General features: G+C 36.3%; 1 protein-coding gene across 2 annotated transcripts in view; it reads left to right on the top strand.

Moving 5' to 3' along the window:
* Positions 1 to 24,094, top strand: part of LOC139967981 (transcription factor COE3-like) — a 124,553-nt gene that overhangs the window by 89,318 nt on the left and 11,141 nt on the right. Inside the window, exons 8-14 of one of the 2 annotated variants that reach the window (XR_011793201.1) lie at positions 15,513 to 15,594; positions 17,146 to 17,266; positions 17,966 to 18,096; positions 18,539 to 18,754; positions 19,686 to 19,881; positions 20,517 to 20,699; positions 22,902 to 23,017. Coding sequence is in view for 1 of the 2 variants with exons in the window: in XM_071972240.1 (XP_071828341.1) it covers positions 15,513 to 15,594; positions 17,146 to 17,266; positions 17,966 to 18,096; positions 18,539 to 18,754; positions 19,686 to 19,881; positions 20,517 to 20,699 (929 nt within the window). In the remaining variant the exon portion in view is untranslated. The remainder of the gene's footprint in view (positions 1 to 15,512; positions 15,595 to 17,145; positions 17,267 to 17,965; positions 18,097 to 18,538; positions 18,755 to 19,685; positions 19,882 to 20,516; positions 20,700 to 22,901; positions 23,018 to 24,094) is intronic. The other variant, XM_071972240.1, reaches the window with a different exon arrangement.

Raw genomic sequence — 24,094 nt, 5'->3', positions numbered from 1 at the left:
AGACCTCAGGGTGTAGAAAATGCTCACAGATTAGCTCTGCTCAGTTACCCAACACCTTGAGAAAAAAAGGAAAAAAAAAAATGATGAAAAATTTTCTTTCAAATAAACTGTAAATCCTGCTTTAAGCCAGGCGAGTGAGAGTCGCTCGGTGTGAGTGACCTTTCATCGCAGTCACCAGGCCATGAAACTCGCAGACTGACTTTCTCTTGGCAATCACGGATTAATCATAGGTCAAGAAGAAGAAGAAGAAGAAACATTCTTAAAAAGGGAGAATTCGATTCATGCGATTCTAGAAATAATTTTGTCGATGAAATTTTTATCTCTGGCAAAGCAGAAAATTAAAGAAAGAAAAAATGAGACTTTACTTCCTGGAGTTGCTTGCATTCTAAGCCAGAGAATGTGGGGATGGGGGGGGGGCAGGGGGTGGGAAGGATGGAGAAAATTGGATAATGCAGTTTAATGGATTAATATTAGGTGGGGTTTGAGCTCAACGGTTTTAGCAGTTTGCATAAAGAGAAGGAGTATGATTGATAGTTACTATGGTTACCAAATTGTGGAATAAATCCAAACTGGTACGGATAATCATATTTTGGTTATAAATTTCTTCCTCTCTTTTCTTCTTTTGTTGTTGTTGTTGTTGAAAACTCTTAACTACCAATTGAAACTTTTCGAGTTATCAAAGGTTTTGAAGCCTCAGAAAAGAAATTGTAGAGGAAAACTATCAGTTGATACCCAATGTCTGTGTTTACTATATGTTAAATCAGTTTTTATAATCTGTTCAAGATTTTAATCATTTAATGTATTATACCACTTCACCCTCTAAATATTGTTATGAACACGTCCATCTTCAGAGCCCATCCTTTAAAACTTTATAACTCTTACGGGTGTTATTCCTCATCAAGGTGAATAAAGTCATCCTCAGCAAACTCTTGTCCGTTGTTTTCAGTGATATACTTACTCTTAGTTTGACTCTGACTTAATTTTGATTCTTTCATCCTAAAGCATGATGCCCGATTTCTCGGGCCTTAAGTATCGTTTCTTTGTCTGAAGATCATTTAAGAGTTCAAGAGGGATAAATACTCCAGTCAAGTGGTTGGATGACAAACAATACTTGTGGATGAAGAAGCTCTCAAAGTCTTGCCTCTGCCACAGGGCATTCTTCTTTTTCTTGAATCCCATCATCTCCATCACTTGTAGGAACTCTCTCTCTCTCTCTCCTCCGAGCAGTTTGTCTGCCTCTTTGAGTGGCCGACTGCACCATTTAGAGAAAGCTTTCTCAATATTTGCCTTTCTCCCCTCTTTGAACTGCAGTGACACAACAGAGTAGCTGTTTAGATGCGGTGAGTGTGTGTAGTAGTAGCTAGGTCGTTTACCCCACTTCCAATTAACCATTTTTTTTCTGGTAAAACTTTCTAGCTGTCCTTATTATTTCCCCTTACATCTTGGGTTTGGGTGAGACGATTTATGGATTATCGAAGGAAAGTTTTGATTGCATCTATATCGACTTAATATCCTTCCCGTTTATAACTGGATCGTTTAGTTTGGTATAGCTGCAGCGTTGGCGACCATACAGCACAGTTCACTTATAATGAATTTAAGGTCTGTTTATATTGCCTTGCGCTTAAAAGTTATCGGATGTTAGGAGCCAGGAAAGAAAATGGAGAGAATGAGAGAGAGAGATAGAGAATAATAAATAACTAAATCGAAGAAGCAAGAAGGAGGGAATTAAAGAACTCTGTCACATTGTAAGGATTAACGGAAAGACCTGGTTAATGAGAGTTCTGTTGTGGTTGTTGTGTTTTAAGGTTGTTTAATACCTTATTAATGGTATTTTCGAATCTGGTATTACCATACATAGAACTGTACAAGTGTTTGAACTTCAATACTGTATTTTGTGTTGTTTCGATTCACAAGTATCATTATTCCTACAAAGTCATTTAATTGTGACATATAATTGGATACTTCTGAATCGAAAGTAAAGTAATCGAAGTGATCAACAACCATTTGGTTGATTCTTTTGAGAAAATTAAGAAATAATTTAATCCTGTAGAGAAATTTTGCATCCCACAAAATTAATTTCATTTCATATTTTTGTTTCTCTTTGTTAAGTTTCAATTTCAAAGTGGGTGGTGTTATAACTTCATCATTTCTTGTGCGACTTTGGTGGTATAGTGCACAACATAGTTTGCCTACCAAGTAAAGTTTTTTTGCTGCAATATTATCTAACACCCAACTTCAGCAGATGTACGGGCTGGTCATGGTGATAGTAATCAGGAGAGAATGAAATATAGTGAACAATAAAAGTTAAAGACATCTCACAAGTATAGATATTAATTATGAAAAATGATTAATGAACTGATAATAATAAATAACACCATGGCAAAAACCTTTAAAAAAAAAATATTATTATTGCTTTGTACCTTCAAACCGATGAGAACTTTTCAGAGCCAATTTCTGTTTCCCAGGAAAGTTAATAAAATAAAGAAATCATCATTGCTAGGATTACCAGTCTGGATTTTAGAGAGGCGGTCCCTTGGTAACTGATAAAGAAAAATATAGATTATATTCTCCATTTGGCTGCTTAATTAGATACCAAAAAGGTGTCAAATCAGTGTCAAGAATGACTCTTGGCCTACTTTTATTGTTTCAAAGGAAAATTTGCTGCTTATCGATTGTTTATATGCGTTAATGAATTTCTATTAATAACTGCTAAGCCTTGATAGTATTGGAACTTCTTTGAGATTCGTACAATATTACGTGGAAATTTGAAAACTACTGGAATATAAACCAAATATGAACAGTAACTTTATGTAGCGACCGCCATGTCTTACTTAGACACAAGACATGTCTTACTTTAAAGGTAAAGATTATCAGTGGTTACCAGTATAAGTTGTTTGAAAGTAGTCACAGAAGTACTTAGACACAACACGTCTTACTTTAAATGTAAAGATGATCAGTGGTTTGGGGTTGTCAGTATAAGTTCTTCGAAAGTAATCAGTAGAATTACTTATATAAATCTCTCAGCCTGTGTAGCATGTAGACATATATAGTACATTGCCTACCTAGTAATTGTGGTGCACCAATAATAAATGTAAAAATTGATCTTTTGAGGATATTAAACAGAGAACGAAAGAAAAAAGAAACACGTTAACACGAAAAGGCAATTATTATCTTGTTGATATGAATATGCTGTATTCCTTATATTTGATATGGGCTCTGGCCAAACAATATGATCTTGGCAAACAAGTTGGAATACTCAGGAGTCTAATTATGCGGTTCATTCAATTGAAATCCTGCTTCACATTAATGCAAGAAGTACTACTGCTACCATTCAGGAATACTCCACGGTACTTGAATTTTGTCTAATTGTAAACCTTGATTAAAATTTAAAGCTTATGAAATCCGTCGAGCTCTTCCACATGTCATTGAAAACAATTTTTTTTTCTCCTCCCTGCGTTTGCCCTGGTCTTGTAATGATGCTTGAAGCATGACTTAGAAGTGAATCTCAAGTGCCCGTGGTTGTCCTGCGTATCTCGCATGTGACCGCCAATTTCCAATTACTGCATGGAACACAAACTTTTTTTTTACATTTTTTAACTCTAAAACAAATTTCTCATTTGTGATTTCTGACTCTCCTTGTTAAAGAGGTTTGAAAATGGAAGGCAAACCTTGTCATTCTAACTCCCTCTTGCCTCGCATTAATACCCCTAAGTGGCATTTCAACGACCCTAATCCTTCTCAACACGTCCCTTTTCTCTCTTCACAAACACACTCCAAACTTGTCTTTTGATGAATTGTCACTATTCCAGAGAGAAATCGGCCCGATAGATTTTCCACCATCGTAGGTCCCCACGAGTCAGTAGCGTCATCATCAAGTTCAGAACGCTGCTCGGGTTTCAACTTGGGCTGGTACGAGTCGCAGAGTTACGATCTCGGGAGACAATAACTTAGTCCCAATGGCTCTCATTGGGAGGAAATAAACCTGCCTTTTTCGCAATCTGCGTGTTGACGATTGTCCATTATTCTGTAGATTCTCAAGTTAGATTGATTGAGCCTTTTTGGTAGTACTAATAGGCGTGAAGTGGCATAGACTCTTGAATTTCACTTTTCGGCTGTTTTGGTACGAGTGCTTTGCAAGGAAATCATAGATTTTCATTACTCCTGATCGCTTTCAATCGACAATTCCTTCACGGCAAGCAATTTTTTTTTTTTTCTTCATGCCCTTCCTTATTTCCAGTCATATTTTTTTGGGCATGTATCCCCTTGAATTTTTTGAGAAGGATTTCTTTTTCAGAATTTCACGAGGTTGAAATAAGAGAAAACCATGTCTTGCGATGAAGGATGGTGACAGTCACTTTTCATCACGACGGTTGTAAATCAGCGATAAAGTAGGAGGATAATAAAATACTGGTAATGCTTTCCAAATCTGTTTTGTTGGTTTCTTACGGCTTTTTACATTTTTGAAAGAAAGATCAGTAACAGAGTTAAAATGTATATCTCAGGTTATTTTTTTGTTTTCTGAGGCATTTGTTGTTTTCTCTTCTGTATTCATGATAGGTAAAGAAGTCATTAACTTGAAGGGATTCCCTGTTTTTTTTCTTTTGGGGAAGTTAAAAATCCCTCTAAGATGAGCTACCTTGGATGTGGACAGGAGATGGTTATATTTAGGTTGAAATTAAGAAAGAAAGGTATAGTTGCAACAAGCAAGCAGAAGGGGGAAAAAAAGAGAGATTTAATCGGTCTGCAAAATTAATGACTGTGTCAGTCATATGCTCACATGACGTGGACAAAATGATTCAGAATAAAAACGAAAAAGTAAAAAGAAGTGTAAGCAAAAAGTAGTTAAGGAAAGAACTAAATTAAATTTATCATAGAGTGTGATTACTCATAAATGACAGTGGTTAAGGAGAATTTAGTTGATCAGACTATGTGAAGAGATTCATTGTTATTTACTGAACCTACATCTGCATAGTAACTTGCAAATGAATAAATTAAGAAGAAACACAACTTTGCTCCTAAAGTTTCACAATTTTATATTTTTGACATATAGGTGTTGGATATGTCACATTTAACGTTTGAAGGATTTTTTAATGTATAAAATCTGTTTTCTAAAAACATGATACGATTTATAGTTGTTGATCCTGCTTCGGATCTCACAGGGGATAGTTTGAATGTGCTGACTGTATCATTATATGATTTTACATTATTTTCCCCTGCAAAACAAGATTGCCCCTTTATGTGCCATGGGTATGGCAGATAAATACATTTTTATTGTCAGGTGGAAATAAATCTAGTATGATAATATGTGGAATTGTAACACAATGGGTTAAGTTTTAATAAATGGGTCATAGTATTAGGTAAATGGTAGGAATATTGACCATGATGGAAGGATGTCTTTGTCTTTTCAACAAGAATGTTTTCAGACCAGTAAACCCAAGAAGAACTATTGTATATTAGTCGACGTGTATGTTGGCTTACATAATTATCATAACTGTCATGACAAACAGGACCCATCACAGGAACATATATTAATAAATACTTAAATAAAGTAAGAAATAACATAAGAAATAAGAGACATGCATTGCAAGAAATGAAACCCACAAATGTAGCTACCACCAAGATACAGTATGAGAAGTTTTTTAAAATTCACTGATAAGAATCACCACATATACAAAATTTGGATCTTAAGAAACTCATTGTTGAGATAATAGTTCAAATCCCTCTATGGCCAAAATGTTAGGATAAAATGCCCCAAAACAGTCTGATTGCAGTTTTGATTGTTTTTTGACCAATAATGTTAATAGTCGGTTTGTGGTTAGCTAGTAGATGGATTCAGTCCCGTCATCCATGGTACCCAAACCCCAATTGACATAGGATGCCATTTTGGGTACCCGTAACTGCGTAGTCGAAGTGGTCCCGCAATATCCTTGCTCGTTTCTACAAGTATCACGGCAGTACGTGTTAGCTGCTGCGTACATTGCGGTAATGTTTCTTACAATATTTATATGAGATCCTATGCAACGCTCTATCTCCCGCTCCCCTAGACTCTTCTTGCTCCCTTTACAAGTCTCGGTATCTAGTCGCGTCTTGGCTAGTTTGCTCAATTTCCAGTTTGTTGCTTCACTGATGCATTACGGTAAAAATTGATGATTTTGGGGATGCAGGATTCAATCGTCAACCAAGCGGTTGAGATTACTACAGTCTGTGTGATTGATCATGCAACTAGCTTTGGCTGTCGTCGGTCTGCTGCTCCTTGCTGTAGTATGCCCTCCTTCTCTCTCTGAGCTCTCAAGAAAAGAGGATGCGGAAAAGATAAGATGAAAAATGGAAGCAGAAAAATGGATGGGTGTTGGGAAATATGAAGATAATCCGTGTGACCGAAGATTGGTTAGTGAAACCCTGTTCAATTAATGTATTTGAAAGGGATTAAAATAGTTACAAGTTTGCTTCATTGGAATCATTGAACGAAGTTTGTTACGATCAATAGTTACTCGTCAGGGTTTATACGAAAGACTAATAAAAGTACCATTGTAGACGATTCAAGATGTTCTGTAATTCATGCTGACATCATTCGATGTACATGAGAAGACCATACAAATTGTTGAGAAGGTTAGTGAATGAAATGGAAGATGTAATCTTAATGTTTTTTAGTATTATTTGAGACATCTTTCTTTCCTTCTTCATCCATTCAGCATGGAAGTTCTCTAATATTACCTCCAAATATTAAAGAAGTCTAGAATAGCCTTATAATGGCCACCACAGTGACCCTAATACTTAGTGGGCCATTTTCAATCCTACCTCCCCTCCCCCCCATACCCCAACCTTCCTCCACCATCAACTCCATGCTGTCTTTAAGAATAATCTCAAGAGTCCGTTTTTATTAAACTTCCTTTTAAAAGTTACCTGAATCTTTAGCTTTTCCTGAACATAGTAGCTTTCTTTCGTATTTCTGCTAGAACTTTTAAAACTGCATTTCTTTTCTCTAACTAGAGTTGAATTTAGCATGTAATCTTTCCAGATTGTATATTTAAGCCAGGTCTGACTAAACTCTACTTAATTCCAACCGAAACCGGACTATCATCCGTAGATTCACCAACCAGATTTGCTAATTTCTTGTCCGCTCAGTAAAGTTTATGATAGTTTTTGGTCGGGCAAAAGACATATATTTAGTTTGGAAGTATACAATCAAAAATTTACAATCATTCAGTACTTGTAATTTGTGTGAAGAGAAGTTCTTTTTCCTCTTTTTCTAACTCAAAACATCAAAAATTCCTCTCCATGCTGGTCATTGTGTCATAATTCCAAATTTCTTTTGAAGAGAAGTTTTTTTTTCTCTCTTTACTTTGAAGTTACTTTATCAGCTATACTGATAAGGCACAAAGAGTAGTTTATAATAAGTTTATTGGTAGGAACTGTTTGTTTACCATTACTACAAAGAAACTCCTATACATAGTGATCAGTAATTTGCATATACATTTCTCACTGTTTAATAATATTGGTAAGATACAACACTTTTTGCAATAGCAACATTCCAAGCATGGTGAGAAGGGTCGTCATAACTCATGTCAAAACGTCAACGATTTCTCCCCGCATGCGGGTCATATTTGTCGTAATTCCAATTTCTTTAAACGAATCCTGATTTCCTTCATTCGTTTCATTATTTTGCGACTGACAGCCGTAACAAGCTTAGACCGGTCGTACGCCGTGCCCAGGAATGCTGTGAAAAAATCCGTCTTGCTTTAATTTCAAAAGTTCCGCTTGGACTCGCAGCAAATCTAACTTACTTGGCATGAATATTTGACGACAGTGCCAGTCATATCTTATGCATGGAAATGGATCTGAATTATTGACGCTTTGCCGAGAGGCACGGAACCGAAACAGATATTTACAATTTGAGTGCGTTGGCTCGAAGGCATTATTTGTTCTACTGATCAGCTAGCTGCAAAGCCCAAAATTATCTGGGCATTCAAGCATAGTGATTTCCTTTCATGCTTCTGAGATTTGGGTTTATCATCAGCTCTCTCCATGCCATCTGCCCAACCAATTTTGGAATCTTCCAAGCTTTTTTTTTCCCCCCTTCAGTTTTTCCCAGTTACTATTCACCTAAATGGTTGTATCAACTTGGTAAGGTAGTTTTATACCATTTTACAATCCGGTAATGGCTCAGAGCATGCATACACCGATCTTCGCAATGGGAAGCGAGAAGAGACAAAATAGCTCTCGGTGAACAAAATCAATACAAGCACTTTTCTTCTGTCACATAAAACTGCTATTAGGGATGCAAAATTATTTAGTCGGGGATAAAATTTCTGGGCTTAGTTGGATAGGCTTTTAAATAGGATTTTGATGACTGAAGAAGTGGAATATTGAAATTCCTACTGTCTGCATGATTAGATGTTTGAGGATCAATTCTCTCAGCGGTTGCAAAATTAATTGAACACGTGGAGTAAATTTACAGGCGTACGACTGAAGGTTAGGTATGACGACCACATTCCAGCTAGTAAATTGAAAACAAAATAACAAGTTTTACAACTCTCTGTGCATCACTAAGCTAAAAGTGGTTACGATCTATTTGTTTGAATATCAGCAGCCGTGGCTTCTGCATGGAAAGATTAAAATTTTCTGAAATTTTTGACCAATAATGTGTATATCATATCTTTACTTTTATTGTAAGCAGTCGATGGCTTCCTTTGAATCGTGTAGTAAAACTTTTGTTTTCTCAAAATATTAGCAACTTTGGTTATATGGTCGTCGCTCAGGAAGGTGATATATTTCTATCAATAAGTGTGTTTTTTTATTTTTTTTTAGAAGTGTGTGGGGGGGGGGTTTGACTGTAAAATCCAAATAACTGGCTAGGGGTGTATGCAAGGGTGGTGAATAGTGCACTTGTGATATATAAATATATATATACAGTAACATCACATTGTGGCAATAAATAAAAGTCTTAATGGAAAATTAAGAGGTTTTCAAAAATCTTTAAAATGTTCTAGATGAGATCAAACTGTTTAGCTATTTTCTTCTCTTCCTAGTTAACCCAGTCCGTAATATCGGCATTTTAAGTACACGTACAGTAGCAGCTATTTAACAGGGCCCGACAGAGGGCGCTGTTTAATCGGTCGTAAAACATGTGATCTATAGTGTTTACAGATCTCTGAATCAAAGTAAAGCTCTCATGCAACCTGCCTGTATGCAAGGCAAACTTAATTGCACACAGATGTGGTGGGTGATTGACTAGTTTAAAGGTTTAAAGTTTATGCAGTTTGGCCGAAATGTCAATTAAAAAAAAACACAAGTTTAGGTCTGAAAACAGAAAGCCTGACTTGAAACTTTAAAAAATAAGTTTCAAAATAAAAATCTCCTCTTCAGTCATAACGAACGAGCGGAAGTTGTATTTATAATACAAGTGATCAACTAATGGTGCAGTAATGATCTGCAATTGTAAACTGCAACTTTCATGGAAGTTTCAGGGAACTAGATAGAACGGATATGACTTTAGGCGTGGTTGGAGAGCCTCCCCCCTCCCCGATTGACTGGAAGAACCTTTAGTAATGTAGACTAAACTGAAAGCCTTTATCAAGTTAAACAAAACATATTAGGAAGATACAGCAAACAGTACCAAAATGTTGGAAGTAAACAGTCAACAAGAACCAATATTTAAGCAAAAAGCGGGCAATTTTTGGTTAATAAAAGCTACTCGCTGAGTATTTTCCATCTTCTATCAGGAGGAAAATGTGACAAAGATATTATTCTTTACATGACACTAACCTAGAACGAAGTCTTTTTTTTTCCATCTCTGGAAAATTTGAGGACTAGTTACTGAAACCGGAAAAAAAAAGAAGAAAACAACAGAAGAAAACAAAACAAACATATGAAGAAAACTGCACCCTATTAAAAATACATGCAATCTTTCCCTCATCATAGTAAGTTTAGCCTCAGAATTATGTAAATGGAAAATCAAGTTTGAATACTGTAAAGTGTCAAGCAGTCCCAGCGGTATGGAATACAATTATTGAACTGCAAGTTAGCTGATTCGTTTTCATTACGGCAACACAATCATTCAGTCACCGGGGAGCCGTTGCAGAAGCCAAGTCTCCAAAGTAAACTTTCTTTCCATCAATGTCTTTTTTTTTGAATTTTTATAGCAAACCTTTAAACAAGAAAATAAAGAATTTTTGATAAAAGAGCAAAAGAATATTAAAAAAAATAAATAAAAAAAAAGTGGATAAGAAAAGAAAGAGCAAAAAATAATAAAAGATAAAAAATAAATAAAAAGAGGATGATGAAAAGTTTCTCTCAATGACAATATTCTCTTCTATTTCATCAATTTTAACTTGTTTTTTGTAAGTGTGAACTTTGCATAACATTTGTGGATTGTAGTGCATTTTTAAATTTAATATTCTCAATCGTGTTCAATGTTCCAAATTATTTTGACTGGGTATAAGTTTCAATTGGGGGCAATTGCGTCTGTGTAAGCTACAGCGAGATAGGTTTAAATGAGTTGTGCTCTGGGAAACCATTGGTTGACTTTAGTCAAAAGTACGAAGAGCGGATTGTGAACTGCGGCTAAATTTGCCACCAGGTTGTCTATTAAGTTTTGGAATTTTTTTATTTTACAAGTCACGATTTTACAAGTAATCATGAATATCTAAATATTTATGATTTCTCATTGATTGTTCAACCCACTTGTAGTTTTAACCAAATCGGTATTTTTTTCTAAAATAGATGAAATTTTCTGAGGAGGGTCAAAGAGACCATTATGTCCTTAATTAGTGAGTTAGAACTGTTCTGATAGAGGCCGTAAAAGACAGATAAAACTTTGGTTATTGTCTCATCTTCTCCCATCCCGACCCTTTCCCTCGTCCATTCCCCCCCCCCTCCCTCCCCCCGAATATTAAGAAGGGTCAGAAGAGACAACTGTGTGATATTGGCAGTAAAAAGAAAAAAATATTTTAATTATTTGTGACCAATTTTGGCCTTTCTTGTATACTTTCTAGCATTAATCACTGTAACCACAGATAACTTGTATTTAATCTGAGGGATATCTATGTGAATATTTCAGAACTTGGTCAAAGTTTACAACCTAGAACAAATGTGAGCACTGCTTTATATAATTTTGTTCAGTTTTTGCCCTTAGCCTAAAGAGATCCTGTCCTCTGGTATGATTATTATGACTTCACAAAAAATTTCTGTAAAGATTTTCTAGCATATTGACACATTTTAGATTTTTGTGATATTTGTGATACCTGTAAGTATTTCTTCTATTTACCTTTTCGCCTATTGACATTTGAAAACATTTGAAAAGGGAAAAAGTTTTATCAAAATGGAACAAACAAGAGAAAAAGAAGTAAATCACATACCCAAAACACACACCCCTCATGAATATGTATATATTTTATGCGCAATATATATATCAAGAACATTACATAATGAAATGAGGTCATCATGTTGAACTGAGAGGGTCATTGAGCATCGATGCGGCGGACCCTCGGACCTTATCCCCCCCCCTCTTTCTTATAATATCCCAGTCAAGGATGATGGTGATGATGATCATGATACAGTCGGCTAGCTTCATTTTGATGCATGTGCTCTTAGAATCTAGGGAATTGTCAGCATCAATCAGAAGGGTGTGGATCCAGATCGGAACTGACATTAAAACAATCCTTCCCAAGGCACTGTCTCCAGTCAGGTGCAAATAAATCTAGGATAAGAGTAATACTTTGAATTTAACAATCAGAATGATACAACGTCCCCCACAAGGGAAGTCAAACAAATCCATCAAAAAGCTATCATCTCTCTTCCTCTTTCTTTTTAAGTTTGCCTATTTGCCTCTTCTTTTTTTGCTCTTGCTATTGTTTTCTGAAGTGTATGCAAAGCTGTACTTATTGCATTTTTCAGTGAGGTGGTGTCACTAAATGAAGCCTCCTTCTGTGAATTCTGAGTGGGATAGGGATGGCGGGGGTGGGTGGGAGGAGGGAGGGAGGGAGGGAGGAACAGGGAGTTAGAAAAGTGAGGTTGCCTTATTTCTAGCTCTTTTATTCAATTATATGACCGTGCTAATGATACCAAAGTACGTTGGCAAATAATTTTTTGTCAAAATGGAGTAGATTAGCAAGTGTTTACCTGATTCAAAAGGTTGTTTAATAGTGAATAGGTTGCTTCCTAAGTCTTTCACATTGATGCATAATTACATTGTTCTAGCTGGGATAATACCTTCAGTGGAAGCCAGATGTAATGAAAGAATGGACATCATGATAGCAGTCCTGTTTTTAAAGTATTGGGTGGGGTTTCTGAGTTGTAAAAAAAATGCAAAGTAACTAATAATAAAAAAATATTGGTAATAATTATAGTTCTAGGAATGGAATTGAATATAAATACTACAACAATTGATTTTAGGTATTTCCTCTAATCATGTACAATGTTATATCTTTGTCATATTGCAGCTATATACTAATGTCATTGCAATAATTGAAATTACCTTCATATTAACTTGGGTAAGAAGAAAAAAAGGACAGAAAGAGTATTAGTCTTGAAAAATTCAAGAACATTCATATTCATATTTAATTAGCGGTCTGGAACGTACTTATAGTCCCATAGGATATTGTTTTAAAATGTGTATTCTAATAAGAGTAAGTAATTAATTACAGAAAGTCAGACACAGGTAGTCAATTAATATTAAATATTAATTAATATCTGATTAAATAACCAGTGGGATTTAACATATTGTTTGGTTTTTAACAAGAAAAAAAATAAAAAATTCAAAGAATAAATTAGCAACCTGAGGTGAAAGGAGAACACACTGAAGAAAAAAATGCAAGAAAACTATGGGATGATTAAAGGTATACCCTAAACCAAAACAAATCAATGAAAAAAAAAAGATTGATGCAAACTCTTCATTAACTGACATAAATTCCCAAACCTTTAAATAGGTTCAACATGCATCCTCAGATGTTACCTGCTTAAAAGGGTTTTCATCATTTGAAGTAAGTTTCTCTCCCAGTTTCCATGTTTATTTCTGTAAATGACTCTGAACACTTTAAGTAAATATCATTAATTTTGATCTGACTTGCTTTTAAGTGTTTCCTATATGTACTGTTGCCTACATCCAGTCTCCCACCCCCCCCCCCCGCCCCACCAAAACGAGATTGTTTCCAAAGGAGTTCTAATATTAACCCATTACCAAAACCTTACATTACCATTACCCAAAGTGTCTCTGTATGGGTTCAAGCATTACTATTACCCAATCACCAGACAAGATCACATCATACCCCATCACTAGATGACTCATAAGTGATTTCAGTCTAAACCCTTCCCCCACCCCACCAGATAATCTCCAAGTAGTTCAGGGCATACCCCCAATTCTCAGATTTTCTAGTAATATGGCCCCTTGTTTTCTTGTTAACATGATACTACAGGAGGGGAGGGTGGGGGTTCAAATACTGCATGGCTGTACTTTGTTTTATCATGACACTGCAGTGACCTTGATGTGCTTGGTCAGTAGTAATAGGATCTATAGGTAAGATAGATAGTACATTACACTAAGGGGTGGGGGTGGGGAGGGGCTTCAAGTACTGCATGGCTATATTTTATTTTATAATGACACTACAGTGACCTTGATGTGCTTGGTCAGTAGTAATAAGATCTATAGATCTATAGATACTACACAGATACTACATTACACTATGGGGGAGGGGGGGGGGTTAGGGGCTTCAAGTACCGCAGGACTATACTTTGTTTTATCATGACACTGCAGTGACCTTGATGTGCATTGGTTAGTGGTACTGGGGTCTTCTCTTATCATGAACTTGTTGTACTTTTGCTCTTTTCAGTTAATTCTGTGAGCCTCTTAAGAGCCTCATAACCTAATGAGAGTTGTGTAATTAACATCATTAGTAGTCAAATCCAATAATTGGGAATTGTCCATGACTTAAAATCTTGTTTTTTGTGTACATATAACTGTCAGAACATTGCTAATATGAAGACCCCCTTATTTTTTTAATGTTTTTTTCTGCTATTTTTACCCTGTTTTGCTTGTGGTAACATCATTGAGAGTATATATATGATGTGACAATTTATAACACACATAGCTCGGGGCTCCCAGCCAGAAGTGTAAACAGCAGAGTAAAGGAAATCACCCATTTCTCTAAAGATACGAGAAAAATTGAAAGAAAATGAACAAAGAAACTAAACAAGCTTGAGGCATTTTGAGATTTTTCATCAGTTTAATGTATGGTAGCTAGCAAGATATGACGATGTTTGCAGGCTACTCTCTGTCAATTGATCAGTATAATTTGATATTTCCTGGCTTCATTGTAGCCGACTGTCATTCTTGTCTTGGCAGGGCTGCATTAGTCGGATTAAGGGTATTCTATACTGTGCAAACGGCTGCAAATGACTTGGGGTCGACTAATCACTGATTGCTAACTTATGCCCCTGAGCTATTTTGGTCAGACTGAATAGGTTGAGATTTGAAAGAGAGAGAGAGAGCATAAAAAAAAGAAGCTGTGTGTACCAGTAATATTTGTCCTCAACAAACAGTAGTGGTGGTGATGGTGGTGGGTGTGGGGGAGGGAGTGGGGGTGGTAGTGGTGGTGGTGAAACTGGGATTGGTTGTTCAGGTGGTTGAGTGTGTTTGAATTTAGATATACAAGGATCCTTTGGGGGTGGTTGGTCCAGGTGGTAGAGTATGACATGACACATTTTTAAGATGACATGGTTTGTGGAAGGAAGGATTTTCAAGATTGTTTAATGTTTCGTACAGGTTGGCATGAATCAGTCTAGCATTACTTGAAGTTCGTTCGTCTGATCTCATACCAAGATTGAAAAAGAAAATGGATTACATACATGTGGTTTGATTATTTTTTTGTGGTGGGAGAGTGTTGGGGGTCAGGTAGTAGATGGTGGGGGAAGAGAGTGGGTGGAGAAGGGTAAGTGGGTCACATCCCTTCATCAGACCTGTTGTCCTCAAATTTCTCTGAGGTCAAAATCCTGCAAAGTTGTCCATTTCTCATTTTTTGCTTCTTTTCAAATCAAGTGTTAAAGGAAGTCATAACCTAATTGTTTTAACAGATGAACTTTACCACTCATTCCCTCACTCTTTCCCCTCCTTCCACCCCCTTCCCTTCCTTGACCCTTCAATCTTAATTACTGTTCCCTTTTGTGTTAAATTTCAAACACAATCATTGGTGGTACATTAGGGTTATCAACAGGTAACATGCTGATTGAAAAAGAGCTTTCCAACATTCCGTAGAGTTTTGATGCGACTGTATTGTCACATGAAGAGGCTGCCTCCTGAAGTGACACTCTTTTATGCCTTTGGGTTAACAGAAAGACAGGCAATATGCAATAATGGCCGAGTTCTTGGTTAAAATATGTATAACAAGGTAAAAAGAGAAAAGTTACCACTTTCTGACACTTTTGCACTCTTTTGAAATGTATAATGGATAAGTTAATTGCTATAGTAGATGACATTCGCAATGCTTAAGGTCATTTTTATATATTTTCTTTGATTTCAGATTTTTCCTGAAATTTTTCCTCAAGTGCAACCAGAACTGTCTCAAAAATGCTGGTAATCCCAGGGATATGCGAAGATTTCAGGTAGGCTTAATATATCAAAGTTACTTGAACTGTAGAAAGTTATGTTCTTCTTTACCTGTTGTAATCGATTAATAGTGTCTTTTGCAAGTAAGGCGAATTGCAGGTTAATTTATTTTGGGGTTGTGGACTTGTGGTGGCGGTGAAAGGAAATAGTGGGTGGGGTAGTGAGGGTGGTAGGGATGCAGTGGCATTGCCTGACATTTGGAAGAGGTGGCGGGGGTCGGGTGGGGGTGTTACAACAAATCAAGATCAACTTTGGGTGGGGGGCACAGAACACAGATTATGCAAGCTGGCACTGCAGGCCATGTTTGCATGGGGTGTACCAGCCCCACCATAGTGTCCCCAGTGAGGTTCAAGGTGGTTTGAGGTTTTCATAGTTTCCAGAACTTACATCAGCTTCAAATCTGCAGAATTTTTGAGGTAGATTTAAGTAAATTACAGTCATTAGAAGTCTTTGATTTGGTTAGGGGGTGGGGGGTGGGGGGTGGGGGAGGCAAACAATATTCAGAGAGGCATGTGTGCAATAGATGTATTCAATTTTATTATCTCAGTTTGATCACATTTTAATATCAGTATGATATTACATATGCGTATACTAGAGTGAAGAAGAGCCACAGTTGTTTGAAATTTGGTAAGATTTTGACCCAGAAAATCAGACATCAATTAAAACAGCCAGTTACAAAGGATGTATCCATTTTATATCGGGGAAGTTAGTCATTGCTTGGAGGCTCTAATTTCTAGGTCTAAACTGATTATACCTGAGGTGATTTCTACTAGAGATCTGTTACAAAGGATGAGCATATAGACAAAATGAGTTTCAGATCAGAGAGAGAAAAAGACAATTTGACAGCATTCTTCTGTAACATCTTGCCTTTTCTGATAGATGCTAATTATAACAATGAATCTCACGTGACCAACCCCTTAAGAAAAACAAAGTGTTAGGGGTTTGTAGTATGTAGGCCCATACTTCATTTATAGCACAGAAATGAGATAAGGGTAATTGGGGAGACAAAGGAGTAGGGTAAGGGAATGGATATCGGTATACAGAAATAGGATAGGGTAGGGAAACAGGGAATAACTACTGTAATTAGTGTTCAAATGTTAAATAGCAGTTTTTAAGGCCCTGAACTTGTCTGTTGTAAAATACCATGGTTACTCAGTGTGTACAAAAGCTGAAAATTGAAATTTGACGTTTTTTTTACCATAATTTAGTCTATTGGGGAATAAAGTAGAGGTAGGCAGTGCTTGGGTAGTAGAGGTCGGAAACATTGCAGCGGCATTATAAAATAATGGTTATGGACAAAAAATGTCTTCCAAAGTGTTTAACTTTAATTGGTGTCTTGTAGAAAGTGACCACATTGATTGCCAGCTGCTTTCCTTTAGTGTACAATATTATATAAGGTAGGTAGGCTCATGTAGGCTCTTCCAAATTGGTTTCTGTTCAGGAAATAACTTTTAAGTCAATTTTATCAATTTTTTAGCAAGCTCAAAATGTTAGATTCAATACTGATAACCTAGTTTTATTATGATTCCTCTCTTCATACTTTCCAGGTGGTTGTATCTACGACACCAAATGTTGATGGCCATGTATTGGCAATGTCAGATAACATGTTCGTCCACAATAACTCAAAACATGGTAGAAGGGCGCGAAGGTTGGACCCTTCAGAAGGAGGTAAGATCAAGTACAGAAGATTCTGACAATACAGGACTTAAGCCAAAGCTGAAGAAGCCAGTTAGAATTACCAGTAACAGATAGTGAGACAGATAGGGAGAGAGAGAGAGAGACCAGATTGTAAATTTAAATATTAGTTCAATTTTATAGATGTTTGTCAGAAGGGTTGAGGTAGCTTTCACACTGGATCTTCAACCTATCAAATTGACTATATGGACACATATCTGTTATCTTCCATATAATTTACTATTTTCATTTTCTCACAAGTGTAAGTCAGGTAATAATTTAGTGTTCAATTTTTGTGTAGCAGTTTTGAAGTCCCTGAACTTTGTCTGTTGTGAAATACTATGGTTCCTGTGTGAACACATCTTTCAACAACTTGTACAGCTACTTGACCATTTTACATAGAATTTTGTTGATGCGATACTGGCTATAGTATTTCCGAAAGTACGTCCTTAGTTGGTTTGATCAGTGGATTAGGGTACAAAATTACAATGTAGCCCACAAGATCAATTTTCATGTTCGCCCCTGTTTTACATAGTGTACCATTTGAAATATCTCCCTGGGCATATATTCACCCCCACTCTCCCCTTCTCCCCCCCCCCCCCACCCAGTAGAAGTTTTCAAGGAATTTACAAAGAGTCATTTTATTAATCCTTCCAGGAATTGAACCGGTTTTAATCTTCATTCTTGTTTCAGCTACTCCATGTATCAAAGCCATCAGTCCGAGTGAAGGTTGGACGACGGGAGGTGCCACAGTCATCATTGTGGGAGATAACTTCTTCGACGGTTTACAAGTAGTATTTGGGAGTATGATAGTATGGAGTGAGGTAAGGGATATGTAGCAAGTATTCCATTCGATTGATTCATTTGTTATTCCACAGGGAATGTGTTTATAATTGTTAAAAAGTTTCCAAGTGTTTTTAATGACAACAATGAAATATGCAATCTTTTAGAAGAAATCAAGGAGCTCCAAATTAGATCAAAGATTATTTTTGGTAATCAAGAAATATCCCTTTGGCATCAGGTGATATGGCTTAAACATATCCTAGCAGTTTTGGTCCTTGTAGCAGCCTATTTTTTGGCAATATTTGATAGCCTTTTTCTAAGGTGTTGAATTTTTCAACAAGTGAAAAAAAAAAAAAAAATGGTAGTGAAGTATATGGCACTAAATTTCAATATCATCAAAACTCTTGTCTTCAGTATCTCTTAAAACTATTAAGCCTTCTCAACGATTAATCTTTGTGACTAAACTGTCCCTTTCTAATACAGTTGATAACGTCACATGCGATACGAGTCCAAACGCCACCTCGCCACATTCCTGGTGTCGTCGAAGTCACCTTATCATACAAGTCCAAACAGTTCTGTAAAGGTGCTCCGGGCCGATTCGTTTATGTCTCTCTCACGGAACCCACCATCGACTACGGTTTTCAGAGGTTGAGCAAGCTCGTCCCACGCCATCCAGGTGACCCAGAAAGGTTACCTAAGGTGGGTTTTATATCATCTTCATTACTTTTTGACCAGCTACATATATATACACACAAATCTATATATGAACAAGCATAGGTCATTGCAAAAGAAATAGAACATGATACAAACCTATCGATGACTATATGATACTTCATTCATGTCTGGAAGTGTCATGAGAATTTAATATGGCAGATTATTTGGTGGGATATGTTATCCTTCTTGGTGGCGGGGGATATCAAGGGGTGGCAAATTGTCCTCCAGTGTTGGAAGGTCACTATTGAGTTCAGAAATGGCTTTTCATTGCAAATTGCAGAACTGAATACATGTATCTGTAATGTATGCATAACCTACTGTATTTTGTCAATACCACCATTAGTTTATTTATGTGTCTCTACATTATCTGCATGCATTATCCAGTATGGTACTTGTCTGTACACGTGATTAGTGTTATCTTAATGCATCTTTGCAAGGTATTCCTCAGTATGAGCTGTATTCTACTATTACCCACTACATATGATACAAATCAGTAACTGTGTTATTAGTATGCATTTAATACTGGTTGCATGGTACTATGTACCTGTATCTCTGCAGCTACACATGAGTATGGCATGTATACTAATTCTTATGCATTACTGGCTGCATGGTACTTGTCAGTATGATCAGTATACTTCTTATGCATTACCCATTGCATGCAATTTCATCAGTTATGAATGATGTTCTCGTATGCACGAATGATGTTCTCGAATGATGTTCTCGTATTGTATGGTATATGTCAGTATGACTAGTATTATTCCATGCTTATTCTCTGCAATTAAAACCATACTCTTACCCTCTCAATCATTGCCTCATTCTGCTGATTCTTTCTTATTATTATAATTATTGCTATTATCATGTGTGAGTACAAACCATAACCATCATAGTTTATTTCTTCCCCTTTCGCAACTCTTAGGAAATTATCTTGAAGCGAGCTGCAGACCTAGCAGAGGCTTTATATAGCATGCCCAGGAATCAGTTACCCATCGCTCCTCCCAGATCACCAGCCCTGAATAATTCACCTGGGTCCGGAAGTCTGGTACCAATGAACTCCTTTGGCAGCCAATTATCAGTTCACGGTGACCATGACGGAAGTAGTGAACAACAGTCAGGTAGGCAAAAAAAAAAAAAAAAAAATTGGTGGGGGAGGGGTGGGTGGGGAAGGGACTTTTCAAGGAAGAACAAAAAGATGTGTATGGGTTTAAACTATGTCCTCACTATAAGGTGCAATGCTATACTGCTTAAACACTAATGGTACAAAAAAGAATTCTTTCACCTAAATTTGTTGAAAAGATGTATAAAGTTCTGAGAAACAGCCGGTACCGTGTTATTTAACAAAGTAATTACCAAGTAGAGTCATACATATCCTTTGTTCTACAGCATTCCATCTCACTATCAAAGGATTATGACTTTTCCAATAGATTCACTCTTAAAAAGTATATATAACAATTTTTTTCCTTCATCTCCCTTTATTCTTTGTATCCACCCTTAGCCTACATTGGTTGAGGTACCCTTTTTGTGCCTTAAAAGTTGTCTATAAGAGATCAAGTCATGAATGATCATTAATCCTCAACCATTGTCAAAACGTCGCAAAAAAAAGTTGAGAAATTTTCATCTTTAATAACATGAAATAACTTTCTGTTATATTGAAGCAAATCATGAACAGAAATGGAAACAATAATATCTTGCCAATCTTTGCGGGTAAATATTTGAAGGTCATCAATTTATTCTGTTTCTTGATTGTCAGGTTTCTCCAGGGTCCAACCAGGAAGCACGCTCTCACCAAGAGGGTACACCACCGGTTTGTCATCACACAGTAGTAGTGGCAGTCCTACCTCCTACTCCAGCAGTTCAGCCCTGAATGGCTACGGGCCGGGGATGACTAACGTTGGCGTTCCTTCCTCCCCAAGTATCTTCAATGGTGCTACTAGTAAGTAAATTTCACCCTCTGTCAATGCAAAATGCCGATATCAAATGTGGTAAAAAGATTCAGACCTACTCCAATCAACAGAACAGTTGAGTGAGTGAGTGGTTTCATTAGATGCAATATTTACAGATGAAGCCTATCAAGGTTTATAAATTTGTAAATACCTTGTCTGGAGAATTAGAAAATGGTGAGACAAGCTCAAATAGTTTTTAGACATTGAAATTTCTTTTTACTTTCATGTTGCATCTTGTGGTCAAAAAAAAAAAATGTACCAAAACTTCCTTGTGGGTGAAACTGTCTGAGAATAGTGTTGTTTTTCTTGTAAATATAGAATACTAGTAATGGGAAAAGGTATGGAAGGGGCAGGGGTAGGAACAGTGGGTAAGGTGGCATCATTACTAATCTTGGAAGAGGTTATATGATGAACTCTAAGTCTCAAAATTTTGACTTAGAGAATAAAAAGTTGAAATTTCGACATAAAAAGTAGAAATTTCGAGATAGCAATCTATGTTTTGTTTTTGCCCCTGTTCTTTCTGGTCCACTGTACTCTACTGGTTCCATGGTTTCTTGCCACTAGTTGCAATTCATCACACTTTGAATATATATCAGTTTCTAACAGCATGCTCTCCATTTGTTTTGACTATGAGAATTGGTGCAGAAAGATCTGTTTTCACATGTAATTAGCTCTATAAACCACCAGAAAGAGATATATATTTTTTTTTAAATAGGAAAAAAAAAAAAATGTGTTAGACATTTAACTATTTATTAAAGTTAGGTCATAGTTAGATGTGTTCCCATTTGAGACTTTCAAGGCAGACCTAATTGTGTAACAGTTTGATGACACAGCTGTGGGTTGATCCTACCATTGATCCAAATGGCTAAGATTTGATCCGTCCAATGAAATGAATCCTTGAGAGTATTTGTTTGGATCTACTGAAAAAAAAAGTAACATCATTTTGAAATTATACTAAAAAAACCTGCAATGGTTATTGGACAATGACATCATCAAAATTTAAGCTATTAATAAAGGAAACGAAAACAGTTTATTTCATGTTTATTTCAATGTTTGGTCATTTTGGAAGGAGACCAGGACAGAGTATGACTATAAAGAAATATTGGAAATGGACAGAATAGAACGTGATTAACCTCTGGCAAAATCATTTTCATGTGAATGGAATCTAAACAACCGATTGAATGTTATTTCATGTCCCTTGGCTCTATTCCAGGGCGGTCTTCGACAAAAGAAAAAGAATAAAAGAAGGAAAATGAAAAGATTTATAAACCGATTCTGTGAGGACTCTCGTAGATATGAGTAGTTACAATGTCGTACCGTCCCTTAACAAGAACATCAGCAATGAAGTTCATAGTTGTGTGTCGTCAGTCGTCTAAACTATTTATCATGGTTTGGCAGCGAGTAATAACTTTCACTCTAGGGTTACAAATCAATTTTGCCTCTTTTCAAAATTTTGCTTAAAAGTACAAAGTATATCCCGTTCAGAGTAAATAAATGATGTTATTTGCCCCAGGATGAACAGATAAATTGTCAGCACTCTACATAATTGTTACTCAAGTTCCTTGATCGCTAAGGTAGATCTATGGTTTTGATCCCTAAGATGGATATCTGGTTTTTGATTCCTCCATTCTTTGATCTGGTTTTGGATCATACTTTCATATGCATGATCATATACTTCTTGACTTCTCTTAGAGGGAATTAACTTAGCTGTTGTTACTAGTCTTTTGTGTTTTGTGTTTTATTTTTCGTGTGTTTGTATGTTTCCTGCAAAATCCCCATAGTAAAGACCCTGTCTTTACCACTTATTCAATTATGCCTAAAATCTGGTCCAAACACTGAACAAGATTATGACATTGAAAAATGGACGGCTTTAACTTTGGTAAAAATTCCAGTTTTGGTATGGAAGGGTAGGGTCTTTAACCAGCATCTGTATTTTCTTGACTTAAAAGATAATACAATTTTTTTATATTTTAAATCAGCATTGAACACTTTTATCATGAGTAGGACTGAAAACAAAGAAAAGAGATTTGTACCCCACAAAACTAGCTATAAATGTGCTGCCCATATCTGTGTTGAGAATATATTCCAAACTATAGGTTAAAGATCTATTATCCATATCTATGTGTGTCCTCAATGAACTTGTCATGTAAATTCCAAAAAAACTGAGCGGGAAGTATTTCGTTAATTCTCAGGGAATTCATCAAGGTTTCCCAGCTATGAATCCCTCAGTCACTGTTGGGGATGGATGTGAAAATGGCGGACATTCTTGCACCCTTTGCTCTTTAATTTGAAGAAAGTTTTAGGGAAGGTGAGTCCAGGAGGGGTTGGTGAAGTTAATTCCGTTGAGTGGCTGTCTATTTACATCTTTTGACTGAATTTTCTCCTAACATTTCTTTGCACCCTTCGAAGTGGGATGAAGGTGGTGGGGGTGGGGGGAGGGGGAGGAGGAAGGGAAGATATTAAATATCACAGAAATTACCCACAGTAATGTTTGTCTGCCATTTGTTGTTTCATATTAATTTTTATTAATATCTTATTGTTAAATAATTCATTTTTTTTCTTAAGTTACCAAGTTACCAAGCCATTAATGCCTTCATATTTTTTAAAGTGTATTTATTTCTTTTTTGAATGATTTCTGTCCTGCCTAATCTCCTAACTACATATACCAACGCTCCTCTCTTCTCATGATTAGAATCCAGGATATATCATTTGCTTTGCTGCAATATATATGTTGAAGATTTGCTTCATCAGTCAAACTAGGTCATTTGGCCTGTAGTGAATGTTACCAGGGTGAGGAGAAGAAATTGTTGGAAATTAATGAGAATTTAAGGGGGGAAGTATTTTGAGTAATTTCAGGAAGTACTGGGCAGAAAATAAAATTTTAAACTGATGAGACCCTGTTAAGCTATGCCTTTCACCGTCATTATTTATTTCTTGAAACAGGAAAATGTTTTGATATTAAAATTCCATTTAATTGTAATCGTTGTTTACAGTTTAATTACTTCAAAGCTTGCATTGTTGAAAATATTGACAAGAAACCCCGCTCATCTTTCAAGTCCAAATAACACAAGCAGTGTTAAGCTAATTGTATATACACAGTCATATCCAGCATTACTTCCCTTAGACATTGTTTCATGTTTCCATCATCTTCTATCGTATAAATTGATTAATTTTATTCTATATGAACAAATATTTGTATTCATAGGGTGTTAGGTAGCAGTACTTTCATGGATGCAAGAGGGGTGTATCACCCCCCCTCCTCCCCAACACCCTTCTTTCCTATCATGGTTTACACTTTTCTGATGTGACTACAACTTAACAAGCACTTTTTTTCCTCGTGGTACCCTATCCATCCACACACCACTTTTCTTACCATATCTATAAC

Source organism: Apostichopus japonicus, chromosome 5 (genome assembly GCF_037975245.1).
Source record: "Apostichopus japonicus isolate 1M-3 chromosome 5, ASM3797524v1, whole genome shotgun sequence".
NCBI lineage: Eukaryota > Metazoa > Echinodermata > Holothuroidea > Aspidochirotida > Stichopodidae > Apostichopus > Apostichopus japonicus.
The sequence above is the reverse complement of the archived record's forward strand: the minus strand, read 5'-3'. Positions and strand labels throughout refer to the sequence as shown.